The 12982-nt window shown below is 42.3% G+C and overlaps 1 protein-coding gene across 19 annotated transcripts in view; it reads right to left on the bottom strand.

The window, feature by feature from the left end:
• Nucleotides 1-12982, bottom strand: part of robo2 (roundabout, axon guidance receptor, homolog 2) — a gene marked incomplete at its 5' end in the record, with an annotated part of 312546 nt that overhangs the window by 142846 nt on the left and 156718 nt on the right. For 3 of the 19 annotated variants that reach the window (XM_079674660.1, XM_079674663.1, XM_079674662.1), the window contains one exon: nt 9668-10349. The exons of the other annotated variants lie outside the window; for them this stretch is intronic. In XM_079674660.1, the coding sequence (XP_079530786.1) occupies nt 9668-9722 (55 nt within the window). Of the gene's footprint in view, nt 1-9667; nt 10350-12982 lie in introns of those variants that run through there. 19 annotated transcript variants of the gene reach the window in all.

Raw genomic sequence — 12982 nt, 5'->3', positions numbered from 1 at the left:
TGTCCTTTCACTGCCAGAAAAAGCTGAACCGGGTGCAAAGAGGGCCAGACGTGACTGGACAGTGTCCTTCCTGGGTAAACGTAGTCAGGTGTAGAGGTAGAAAAGGTTAAAAGCATGTCCATATGCCATGAAATATGTTTTTAAAGAGGCTCATCAATCTTAATACTGGATAAGACAACATCTGAACCTTAAAGGTTGATGAGCAAGCTTCACTTAAAAAGCACAAAACCATGTCATGTGTTTGTGTTTTTTAAACTGGCTCTCATGTGGCTCCCACACCATAGGGATGATGCCCAAGAAGATCAAATAAAAAAAAACATAAATACACAATATATATATATATATATAGTATATACATCATCCTTCCTAGATATATCTATATATATATATCCCCACCGCCCTGGCACCAGGCCGAGCTCCCAACAGAAGTGAAAGTCAATTTTCAGCTTCCTATTGGGCCCTCTTTCTCACTCTCTTTACGGTAAATGGGCTTTCTGTTGCCCTTTTAATGCGATCATTGGTGCTGTGCAATCAAGTGCTCTCTGAGCTGAGGCGAGTGCACTTCACTGGGTCTCAGGGCGCAAGCTCCAATCAAAATGCTCTGTTTCCCCCTGCCTGCAATAACACCACCATTACTTTTCACCACTGCTGTGCAGTCATCCTCTCCTGGAGGAGCGCAGGAACCAGAGAACAAACAAACAAGCACACAGACAGAGAATGAGATCAGAGAGGGATTACTGAACCAAACCCTGATTCTTTTCTGCCTTTTTACTTTCAGACTACTTATGTCAGCTTCAGTGCGATCAGATGCAATTTAGCTATCCAAGGAATGTGGGGTTTTACAGCATTACATATCCCTGTATTTTTCCACCATCCAAATCAGGTTTCGCACTTCACATCAAATATGAAGACATACAAACATAAAAGGAGTGTTAAAAAAAAAAATAGGTCACAGTTGTTGGTCAAATCCAGGATAAAAACACCACTTAGCTTGTTACAACAGCTTCTTTTCCCTCATGCATGTGACCACACACATAGAAGAGCTCTTTTCTATTATCTTTGTCACATATGTATTCATGTGTGCAACAGAAGGTCAGGCCTTCCATGATCTTTTTGTAATTATTTTTATTAGCTCCCAGGAGAAATTCTAGCCCACCAACCAAATCAATACCTCCACCAGTCTCGGCCAGAGCATAAAAGGAAGGGCTCCCCAAAGAGATATTAGTTATTCTGCCAACAGACATGTGCACTGATCACAGGTAACCCACGGCAACCTCGGACTACAGCAAAAAGTTCAAGTCACTGAGGCTCCATAAAACATCAAGCATGAAACCCAAGGTCCAGGCCAAGACGCAGTAAAACTATAAAATGGACACTGAAATGGCAAAGGCTTAAACCTAGCAAACTGAGTGAAGATATAAATGTACTTAAAATAAAAAAACTTAAGGAGGAATGAATTATGCATTACATCCATGCTGTCCATTCTGAAATATATTATCCTCCCGCCCTCCACTTCTGTCTCTTTCCAACCTCCCATTCCATCTCTTTCCCTCTATTTTTATCTGCCTCCCCCTGCCGATATCTCTCCGTCTCCTCCACTTGCTCCCTGTCCCCATCCTACCCTCTCTGTGGGGGTGACAGAGTCATATCCGTCATGTCATCAGAAGGGAAATGTGAGACAGCGGCAGGGGGGAACTGGGGGTGGCGATAGAATGATGTTACAGGCCGTCCTCGCCTCTGCACTGGCCTGCTGCTTGACACTTGCAGGCAGGGCGTTCTGCACCCCAGATTCATCTTCTTTACCGCCAGCTGTCAGTGGCGTCACACCACATGAGCTCCACTATACCCCAATACCAGACGTACCGCTCATCTCGGCGAGGTGTCACTAAGACAACCTGCTGTTGTCCAACCCACTGCCACTGGAATATACAGAGACATTCTTATATTGAAATGGAGGATGTTCACAGGTGCTGAGCAGATTTGTCTTCTGTTGCAAGAGAGTGAGGGAGTTTGAGTTCTATAGCTATCTAGGAAGCTCACATGATGGGCTGTGTTCCACCTCAGTGCTCTCCATACTGCCTCCCTCCTCTTTTCTGCCAAGATCTATACTCTGGAAGCATACACAATGGTTATTCTAGGAGCTGTGTGCAAACTCTTACTGCATCCATGCGATCCTCTAACAAATATCAGATAGAATTCCACTTTGAGTGTATTTTGGGCAGTGTTGTGGCGGGGTCGTATTGACTCTGCAACTGTGTATTTGGTATTTGCCCTCTCCACCCCATGCAGATGGAATATATAAATATATTACTGTGGGAAACAGAATATCTTATTTTGCTGCGTAGGGCTGATTCACATATTGTGCATTTCAAGCAGTTTCCACCTTTTTCCCAAACTAACCTCATTCTAACTCTTCATTCTACTCTCAGTAGCCAAGAACTGAAAGAATGATGTGTTTTTTATTCAGCAGATGGCCTGTGACAGAAGAGCTGAGATTGCTGACTTGAGACTAAAGCAGGAAAATGAAAACAACAGTTTGGACCTCTTTATGGTGAGCAGCAATGCGTTGATTATGCTTGCTTTATATACATGGCCTAGTGTAAGGAGTGTAGCACCAGCTCTGTGGGACTGTCAGGCCCATGGAAAGGAGACTAAACTGTGTGATGCAGATTAAATGATTTCCGATACCGGGGCCACTCAAGCATGTACCTCGCTGCACCACCCCGCCTTTTTCAGCCCTCTCTCATCTCTCATCTCATGCACATCTTTCTGAGCAGCCATTTTCTTCCCAGTCTCTTCTTTGCACCAGTAGCATGAGTTCCTATCAACTTGCTCCGTCCAGCAGTGCTCATCACTAGCACATCTATGGCTGTAGAGCACAATTATCTTCAGTCAACTCAGTAAAAGTGCTTTAAAAAAATCAGAAAAGCAAGCGGCAAGGATCTCAAGATATGTGTGTGTGCGGTGTGTGCATGTGAATGTAGACCCAGCTGGGCGCAGAATTTCACATCAATTCCCTCCTTTCAAGCCATGCTACTCTAAACAGTTCCTACTGAGGTAAGTGCAATGAAATGAATGGCATCAATTGATTCTCCCTCAAGCATTGTAATCTCTTTACCTGCATTGCTGAGCTGCCCCAGTAGATTGAATGGGGCAAAATAAATATGTGCTTTATTGCTTTATAAATGAAGTAGACAGGGAGGGGCGGGTGGAGGAGAAGGCCTTCAGGTATCCATGATACACTGTGTTGAGAGATGAGTGGATAATTGGAGTTGTGCTGCGGGTGCCGACCTGTAGTGGACACATTGCAGTGTCCCTGCATGTCAATGCGGGCAGTCAGGCACCTCCAGCCACTGCAGTGCTCTTTAGACCCACATTGTGGGGACATAAGAAAAAGGAGTTGTAACCACACATCCTCCAGTGATGGACTCAGAGAGCAGAGCGGGGTAATGAAATGGTCCTTATAGCTCTGTATTTTTTTAAGGTGCAGCATTCCAAGTCAAGATGAGATTTATTAAATGTTTATTCCATGGGGCACTTCATCTGGTCTGGCTTAGGGTGATAGGGTCAAGAGCAAGCGCAGTAAGTGGATGAAGGACTCATTCAATTTACTCATGCTCATAAATCCATGCTAACACAAAAAAACAATGGGCTTTGATGGTTATAAATGGTGCTCACAAACACATTCCCACACCCAGTTTCATAATTCTACCACTGGCTGGGTGTTACCGGACCTCTAAATGACAAATGCCTGAGAGCAGCCCTGCAGAAAAAAATCATCACCATCCTGGAAGTGGAACTGGAGAGTTCAAACGTTCAAGGATGTGATTAAGGCTTTCTTCCTACCCGCCGCAATGGTTGTGACACTTGGCCCGTGCCACGTTCCACACTGAGTCTTCAACCACAAAGCTAGTCTCAACAGGAGCCATTATATACAGTAAATCAACTCACCCCTGGTCATGGCGGCTCGCGTTACAAAGCAGTATGGTGCCATGCTGCAGCTGCAGCGTGGAGGCAACAAGAAAAGATTCCCACAGCACTGACATACAGTGCAGGCCTTATTACTTACAAACCAGTATGTACGTATTAATGCAACCTTCTTGAAAATGTTAATGCCTGTAAATCAGGAAGCTTGATCATTTTTTGAAGCTCAACCGTAAACATGATTTAAAGTATTCCAGTATCTATGGGCACAAAGACAAAGTGATTGCAGGTTTTTTGTTTAAACATTGCCAGGGAAAACTCTGTCTTAGTAACAAAACTAATAATATGTGTTTTTGCAAAAGTCTAGAATATTGACATAGCCCATAGGAAATGTAAGCATCATACAGTGTGTAGAAATGATAAAAGACCTCCAGGTTACTGTAGTTTCCACACTGAAACAATGGTTTGGCAAGTGATGGTGTATAGTTTGGACGTTTTTCACGTCTTCGGTTTTAGATCCCCAGGTGGGACTGGGAAGAAAAGGTACGAGCTGTCATGGCTGGGTGATCCATATAGACCAAGACAGGGATGGTAATAGTGGAACGAGACACTTATTCTCTGGCTCCACCTCCCTGAGCGGCATTACAGCTGCACTGGACAACTGCTGTGTGTGACGGATGTGTACTCGAGTGTCATGCTCTGGCTGTCCATCTTCGCACATCTCACACTGAGAGACAGCTCATGCATTTTTATCACCAGGCCTGACCTCATCTTTAAGACACTCCGCTCAGGTACAACTGTCACACAAACTCTTGACAATGGAAACAAGCAGGTATGCTACTGACTGAAAACCAAGGGAAGAAAAACAAGATGTTTGATAAAACTAGAAATATAAGATAAACAGTGAGTAAATACAGTGTGTATTCAATTAATGTGCATCTATTTAGTTGCTTTTATTTGTTCCTTTTGCTAAATAAATGCTCAATGCAATCACAGTGCCTTCATGGCTGCCAGTATGCATTTGTGTGCTTCTGTGTGTTAACAGTTTGTGTATGTATAGTTAGTTAGTTGCATGTACTTCTCGGAGTCATTCAACCTTGACATCCCTCCCTTCTACCTGAAGGTTGCTGCGATACAGCCGATCACAGGACAGAGTGAGGGCAACGGGATACAGAGTAATTAGACGCTTCCTCAAACACTCCGTTTAAAGTGCAGCATGCAACATAAAAACACTGATAAGAAAACACATGTTGTGTCTTCCAGCCAGTCAAAGGCATCAAAGGAATTTAGTGAACTGACTTCCGGTCTGCATTTTGGCATGCTCTTAAGATAATCGAGTTTTGGGGAGATAATAATGCTGGTCACATCCACGCTGCAACTGAGTAATCTGTCCTACACACACACAGTTTGTATCGTAACGGCTGGCAGGGTATTTGCAATAGATCAATAAAGGTTCATTCACTATCTTCTTATCATCAGGGATTATAGCGGTAATTAGATCCTCGTCTGTTTCAGTCTGTTGGCCGGCCTTAATCGGTTGTTTGGGAAACAGAGGCAGAGCAGGGATTATATCTGGGTCTTGGGGCCCAGAGGGGTAAGCACAGGTGTGATCCTGTATGTGCAGGTGTGTGAGACAGGTGAAGTCTTCATAGTCAGCATGCTCAATTCATCATATCACTCCTCCCCCATCCCTCCCCTACCTGCACACACGCTCCCACTATATTGCCATCACAGGTGTACAACAACCCCCTCACTGTTTGAATTCCACCCTTATGGACAGCCCCGAGGATGGATTGTGTGTGTGTGTGTGTGTGTGTGTGTGTGTGTGTGTGTGTGTGTGTGTGTGTGTGTGTGTGTGTGTGTGTGTGTGTGTGTGTGTGTGTGTGTGTGTGTGTGTGTGTGTGTGTGTGTGTGTGTGTGTGTGTGTGAGAAAGAGTAAAGAAGATGGGTCTGGGTTAGTTTGGTAATATAAATCGGATGTGGAAAGTATACTAACAATTTACTGTATAGCTTACACCTCCATCTGTGTTTTGATCTCTCACCCACTTTTGGTTTCTTTAGGCAAACGCATCAAAGCATTAGCACTTTTCCTACTCTGTAAATGCCACGGGTATGCTTGGCTGAGGCTTAATAAATAGGAGGTAAAACAGGGAAAAGTGGTATTACCTCCGCTGCATTCGCTGATCTTACAGAAGAATCAGCCATGTGCAAAGTCTGACACTGACATTTTCTCTCTCGCTTCAGCACTATGACATTTTAAAGACATTAACCAGCGTGATCCAAGGAACAGCTGTGAATCCTTTTATTTTTCAGTGATCACAGAGCAGTACTTTGGACTTAAAAGAAGTATGCATAGCTCAAAGTATATCCCCTTCAAACCTAAACGTGTAGAGGGATGGCTGCTGAAAGGTGATCCAAAAGGTAGCCAGACCTGGCTGTTAAAATATCATAGGAGTTGAAAGGCCCTAGTCACTAGTCAAGTAACACGTATCACTTATCACTTAAAACACACACACACACACACACACACACACACACACACACACACACACACACACACACACACACACACACACACACACACACACACACACACACACACACACACACACACACACACACACACACACACACACACACACACACACACAAACGTGTTCATCTCATTCTTTGTTCACTGGTCATTCACTTACTCTTAATATCACCACCTTTGTCTTTATTCTCCACTCATATTTGACATTAATCAAAGAACAAACAGCAATTCACCATGATGCAGTGGAAAGTGCTTTGCTCGACAGTGATGAGACCGCAGGAGACAGTAGAGGGGAGCTTCCTGTAGATCTCACATGAAGGTTCATCATTACACTACTCCTATTCCAGCAAATGATCTGCAATTACAATAACGCTGCCTAAACGCTGCCAAATTGAGCAGAACAATCACATTTGGGGCGAGACATTGCGGTGGCTCTTACACAATGACCTCAGCCCGCCTCATCATTCACCTAGACTGTTTTAATCTGGGATTACTTACCATTATAGGGCAGTACTTTAAACCTCATTCAATCATGACCATCAACAGAGCTGTTAGTCTTCAGTGCGCTTTTGTTATAAAGCTCCATTCTCGCCATTTCCCTTTAAAAGATTATGCTGTTCAACAACTCTTCTCTCAATTTTGTATTTGATTACACTCAGTCAGACTCTCCCTCTTCTTCTTCTGTCCTGAACACATACACAACCACTCTCTGGGTTTGAGTTTCTCTTGACTCAGCATTACTGAAACCACAGCCCTGCTGGCAGAGAGAGAGAGCTGCGCACTGTCTAGGCCACCAAAGACCCCAAGTAGTCTTCTCCATAGCCTCTTAGACAGATTTAAGACCATATTTCAGCACCTCTCAGTATGTCAGCCGGGATGGATGTGATGTCACCGGCTCCTACATCAGACACAAGCATGCAGGAGGTCTCAGAATAGCAATAAGGTCAGGAGTGTGTGTCCACTATGCAAAGCATGTTCTAATCCAGCTTCAAAAGCAGCATGCTGGAGTTTAAGAGATAACCAGGCAGCTGCTGACTGATGTATTCCTGGAAAAAATATTCTACTGCAATCAATCTGATTCTTAAAGTGTTACCCTGTTTTAAGATGCACAATCTCTTCCAGCCCTGCAACAACTCCCAACAAACACTCCCTCTATTCTCTCTCCATCTCACCTTTTCCCTGATTTCCTACACACTAGCAGTATTAATCACAGCACACTAAACAGTGCCTGACGCCATTCACAAGGCTTGGCTTTGTTGGCTATGCTGCCCAGTGAATACAACTCCAGACCTTTTTGTCTGCCTAAGTGGACTCTTAGAGGAAGCTCCTCCCTCTCCAAGGACCCTCAGATTACCTCTGAAAAGGGCTGGGTGATGGGTGAGTTCTGCTGGGGGGGAGAGGGGCAGCAAGGAAGAGGGGGGAGGAGGGTGACAGGCAAATGATTGGGAAGATCCACTGCTCCCAGGGAGATGTGCACCCTCTCCCTCTGGACAGCTAGCAATGCCATCAACCATTGCCTAGCAACCAGTGGGTTTGGCTCAACAGAGTGAAAGACACCAAAAAAAAGGTAACGAGAAAGAAAAGAAAGATTTAAATCCTAGCAAAAAGAGGGCTTGATTTGCTACCTTCACACGGCAGGAGAAGCAAAATTTGCAGCTGTAAAACACAAAAGCGGGAGTTGACAGGTGAAAGAAAAGAAAAATGGGCCCTTGCACTCACTGACAACAAAAACTCGGCTTTGCATACTGCTAAGTAGTACAAACAATACAAAGCAAACATGTGTGAATCATCACTCACAACATAGTGCTGATATAAGCTTCCAGTAGGCTATGTGTTTTGTCAGGATTATGATTTCCTCATTCTATGATCACAAGCCCTTTGTGTGCGTGTGAAACAACCGCGAAAAGGTGTGTCCAATTCTAGAAGCACTAAAATTCAATCAGACTTCAGGTTTATGCATTTAAAAGCAATACATCTTAATGCCCGCCATCATTCCACCAGTCACAGGTTGGACCAATCCCAATTGCCATTTCCGTCACCTCAGCCGTCTATTTTGATGATTGATGTGAGTCATCACATTAACTCTGCAGTCCAGGCTGTTTTAATTCCTCCATTAAACCAGTGCTCTTGTAGGCCAGTGAAACCTAAGAAACCTCATGAAATCGTAAAAAGAAAATATGCTGACTCTGCGGCTGATAGGAAGAAGATGGCTAAAGCTTTTGGCTGAAGAAATTAAACAGTATCAATCTAATTTGCATTATTATTCAAGTTTAATCAAACAAATGGGAATAATAAACTGGGGCACTAGCCCAGGTGGATTTAAGCCGGTTTTCAATTAAATGCTCAACCTCTGCAGTTAAATCCTAAAGGGAAATGACCACAGCAGAACCATGTGCTACAGGGCAGAGGCAGGGGGATATATTTTGCCAAACATGTCCAACCCAGTAAACCTCCCATCTACAGGTTTGCATTAATTGATGTTGAATTAGAATACTTTCGATTATGTATCAGCTAAATAAAGGATGGCATTTTTGAATAGTTTGCCATAATCAAAAATCGAATTATTTAACAACATTTTCTCCACTTCTCCATCATAGATAATCAATCAGCAGCCACTGTAACATAATATGAGAATCATTCATAAAGAAGAGTTTCACAGAGAGAAAAACACACTGGAAACCCATATATATATATATATATATATATATATATATATATACACATTATTCAATTATTTACTTCTTAGAATGCACTGCTGTTGCTTCTTCTATCTGTTGCACAAAAAAATCAGCTAATGCTTGCCCAAATATTAACCTCTTGAGAGCTGAGCATTATCTGCATTAAGTTAAAGAGTTATATGTTGAATTATGCTGCTTGTTCATGTATTAATCTAAGTTAATTACTTGAAAAAAAGCATGTTATGAAGTATTAATTAAATCACAACTCACTAAGGTAAGCCGATTTAACAACAGGTAAGCAGTAATTCAATGCATTTTCCGAGTTAAAAGTGTAATAATAAAAGTTAAGTGATTTAATGACGTATATTTTCCCCCTTCATACTATAAGTCCAATAAAATACAAAACAACATTGATTATAAATCGAAACGAGGTAAAGAGAAGAATGGCAGTGTCTGTGAAGGTCTGCCCAAACCACTAAATATTAAAACACCCGTAAGAAGTAGTTTTATATAAAAACATAAGGCAACTTACCATCAACTTGAAAATACAGTAATCCGCCAACAAGGATGAACGCTAGCGGACCCATATTAGCATATTAACCATCCACGGCGGGCGCACAGATCCTCGATTCCGCTGCAAAAAAAAATGTCCAAAATGACAGGCAAGTCTACTCCGTGATTGTGGGAGTTATGTAAAGGTCCTAGTTACTGACAAAAGCCAGTTTCATTGTCCACAAATTGAGAGGCTCCATTTCAAAGCATGTCACCCGGAGCTGCTCGGGGTGTTCATATCCAGCAAACCTTCAAACCAAACTCTCGGAGTAAGGTCCCTACTTGCCCCGCGAGTTCATCCGTGATATCTGCTATTTCTCCAAGATGAGCTACTACACAAACGGAAGCCCACACAGGCTGTGAGAGGAGAGACTTAATCTACAGTATGTCCACACTTGAAAACAAACGCAGTCTGGGCTCTTCCTCGCAGGTCTTCGGTTCCTCTGGAAGCGTCTCTGGCACCTTTCAAATGTTCAGCGGTGTCTCCACAGTTCAACACATGGCTCGGCTGAGACTCTGACTGGGAACCAGCCTTCAGCTCTCATGCATTCCCTAAAAGTTGTTTTATTACAACGGGAACCAGCTCCCAAAAGACCCATGTGCTAAGCCTGGTATAAAAGCGATGTACGAGTACAGTCGCACTACAAGTCAGTCCAACATCCTCCTTCTTTCTCTCTCTGCTTTTTGATTTAAACTGCTCTGCCGCTAGGAGCGCACCGACACAGCCCGCAGCTCAACAACAGTCCGGGAACACAGCAGCGGGGAGGAAGAGAGCAGGATGGAGAGAAAAGTCCAAGAGAGCTAGGATCTCAGTACAAATCTTAGTAAAAATGTGCCTTGTGAGGAAATTAAGACTAGACTGTTAACCCTTGTTCTACTGGTAACATTTTAATTTTAATCAGAGAGGTTTTGAAGAGGAGGATAAACCCACATAAACTAATATGTTATGACTTGATTTATAACTTCAAATACTTCAAAGTCATTATTTATCACATTATGTGAAAACTATATTGATGACTATTCATGTGGGAAATATACAGTAAGTTTAACCACCAATATAAACTGGGGAAATTGTGCAAAATCAAAGCCAACAGGTAGCAAATGTGACAACACAAGATAAGCTTTTAATAGGAACAAAAGTCGTTTTGAAAAGGAAATAATGCCAAAAGTATGATTACAAAATATATTTCCGAATATGGTGAGCTAAAATCAATAGACTCCCTATCAGTATAGGCATTTTAATGATGCGAGATAGAAGATGCTGAATGGTACATGGATGTTAATGTATTGAGATATTGAAGCAGAATTGTAAATATGATCTCTGTCAGAAATCAATGAGTGATTGAGCAGACCCTGCATGAAGATGAGGAGAGGCGGCCTCTCTGCATGAGTCTTTTTCAGGGCAGAGTGTGCATACAAAGACAGATCACCCCTACAATCCCCTTTGTAATTATGGACAAAATTAGGTAATACGATTTGGCACAGCAGTCACAGATAAATTGAGGTTCAGAGATATAGAGGGGAGGTCATGTATGTGGTCTGCATTACTGCCCAGCAACCCGTTTCATGTTTTCTCACTCGTTATGTACACAGTGAGCTATGAGCTCCCCCTACTGGTGACAGTTATAGCAATCCTCTTGGCACCGGGCGTTTTAATACAGCCCTTTAATGTGGGTTTTAAAAGAAGAGCGACATGTACTATACATGTAGCCCTCGTCGATTTTAAGAAGGTACGATTAAGCATATTTAATAAATGGCATTTATTGATTAATAAATACCACATCAGAAAAGCTCAAATGAAATTACTGGTAATTTATTATAAAACATGTTAATTAACAAGAGCACTTCAAGGGGTATTTAACAAAATGAAATATGTAGGCTACTTTTCACTTTTCCCCACTTTACACTACACAGCAAATCCATGTTTTATTTGTATTTTGTCTAACTGACTTAGAGAATACAAAACAAGCTGTATGAGACCTCAAATTAACATCTAAAGATGTGTGAGATCAATCTTAAAAGTTGGTATTTTTGTTTTTACCTGAGCAGACACGACGCCAGCAGGAGCACAACCTTAAAGGTTCAGAACACTTTATGATTTACATCAAAGTCAGCAGAACAAAGCTCACAGTATGTTCCCTGAAGGTGTCTGTGAAAACCATACTCTCCCAATACAAACTACAGAGCCTAACACCATGACAGGATGGCTTCAGCAAAGGGAACCACTTCTATTGCCTTTAATAATAGCTTTGACTGCTCATGTGTTTTTTCCTTCCGTTTGTTTGTCAAGCTGCATGTTCGGGCTTGCCCTATAAAAGCCTTACTGGGAGCTGAAACATGTTGGAAGTTTACTAGCTTGTTCCCATTGCAGGCAGCGCTTGTCAGCCGGCCAGACACAGTGATTTGTCTTCATATTTTAATATGTTTGTGAGCTGCATGCAAATGCTGTCTTCTCAGGGCCTCCAGTGTCCTAGATTCTAACAGATGCATGCAGCCACACACACTATCACACATTTGCACACACACACAGAGTGCCAAACCAGAATTTATTGTGTCATCAGTGTTGCTGACGGTTTGACAAAATGAAAGAGAGAGAAAAGAAGGGAAATAGAGAAAGGTAATTCACTAAGAAGAAAAGCATGCTTCAAACATAAACAAAGGTGTGTTTGGCTTCATTGATGGAAAAGTAAGTAGAGTGTAATTCTCCCTGAAGCACTGCCTTCTTATTCCCCACCTTCAATCACCGTATCTGGAACAGAGGCAGTGATATTCCCCTGGTTTCTAAATATCAACTGAAAGTGGATTTATTTGTATTAACTGGAGGCTGTGTTTACTCAGGGCAAGGCATGGTACATATAAATGAGATCATGGGGCTAAGCCATGTACTGATAATGCTCGTGGATACTATAGTATGAGCTTATGCTTCATTACACTGGAGAAAGAACCTCATAGGTTTATTTTTATTATGGTGACATGAATAAGATTACAGGCTTTTCTGGGTTGACTCAGTTTTTTATTTAAAAAAACTGAGAGCATGCAAATGAGTTGTAACCACACACACATAAGTGTGACGTCAAGTCACTGAGAGTAAAACCTAGGAGGAGCTGTGGTTTGGAATGGCTGCATCAACAACACAGATGAAACCAAAGATATAAAAAATGTGACATGAAAAACGCGGTCCTGCATGCAATTATACTCCTTGCCCACTTTTTTTTTCATCCCCTCAAAGACAATTTGAGTTTTCCACCAGATGCTGAAATGGATCATTTGTTTTAACCTAAACCAATCATGCCAC

Source organism: Notothenia rossii (assembly GCF_949606895.1).
Source record: "Notothenia rossii genome assembly, chromosome: 4".
Classification (NCBI taxonomy): domain Eukaryota; kingdom Metazoa; phylum Chordata; class Actinopteri; order Perciformes; family Nototheniidae; genus Notothenia; species Notothenia rossii.
This window is presented reverse-complemented; position numbering and strand designations above follow the sequence as displayed.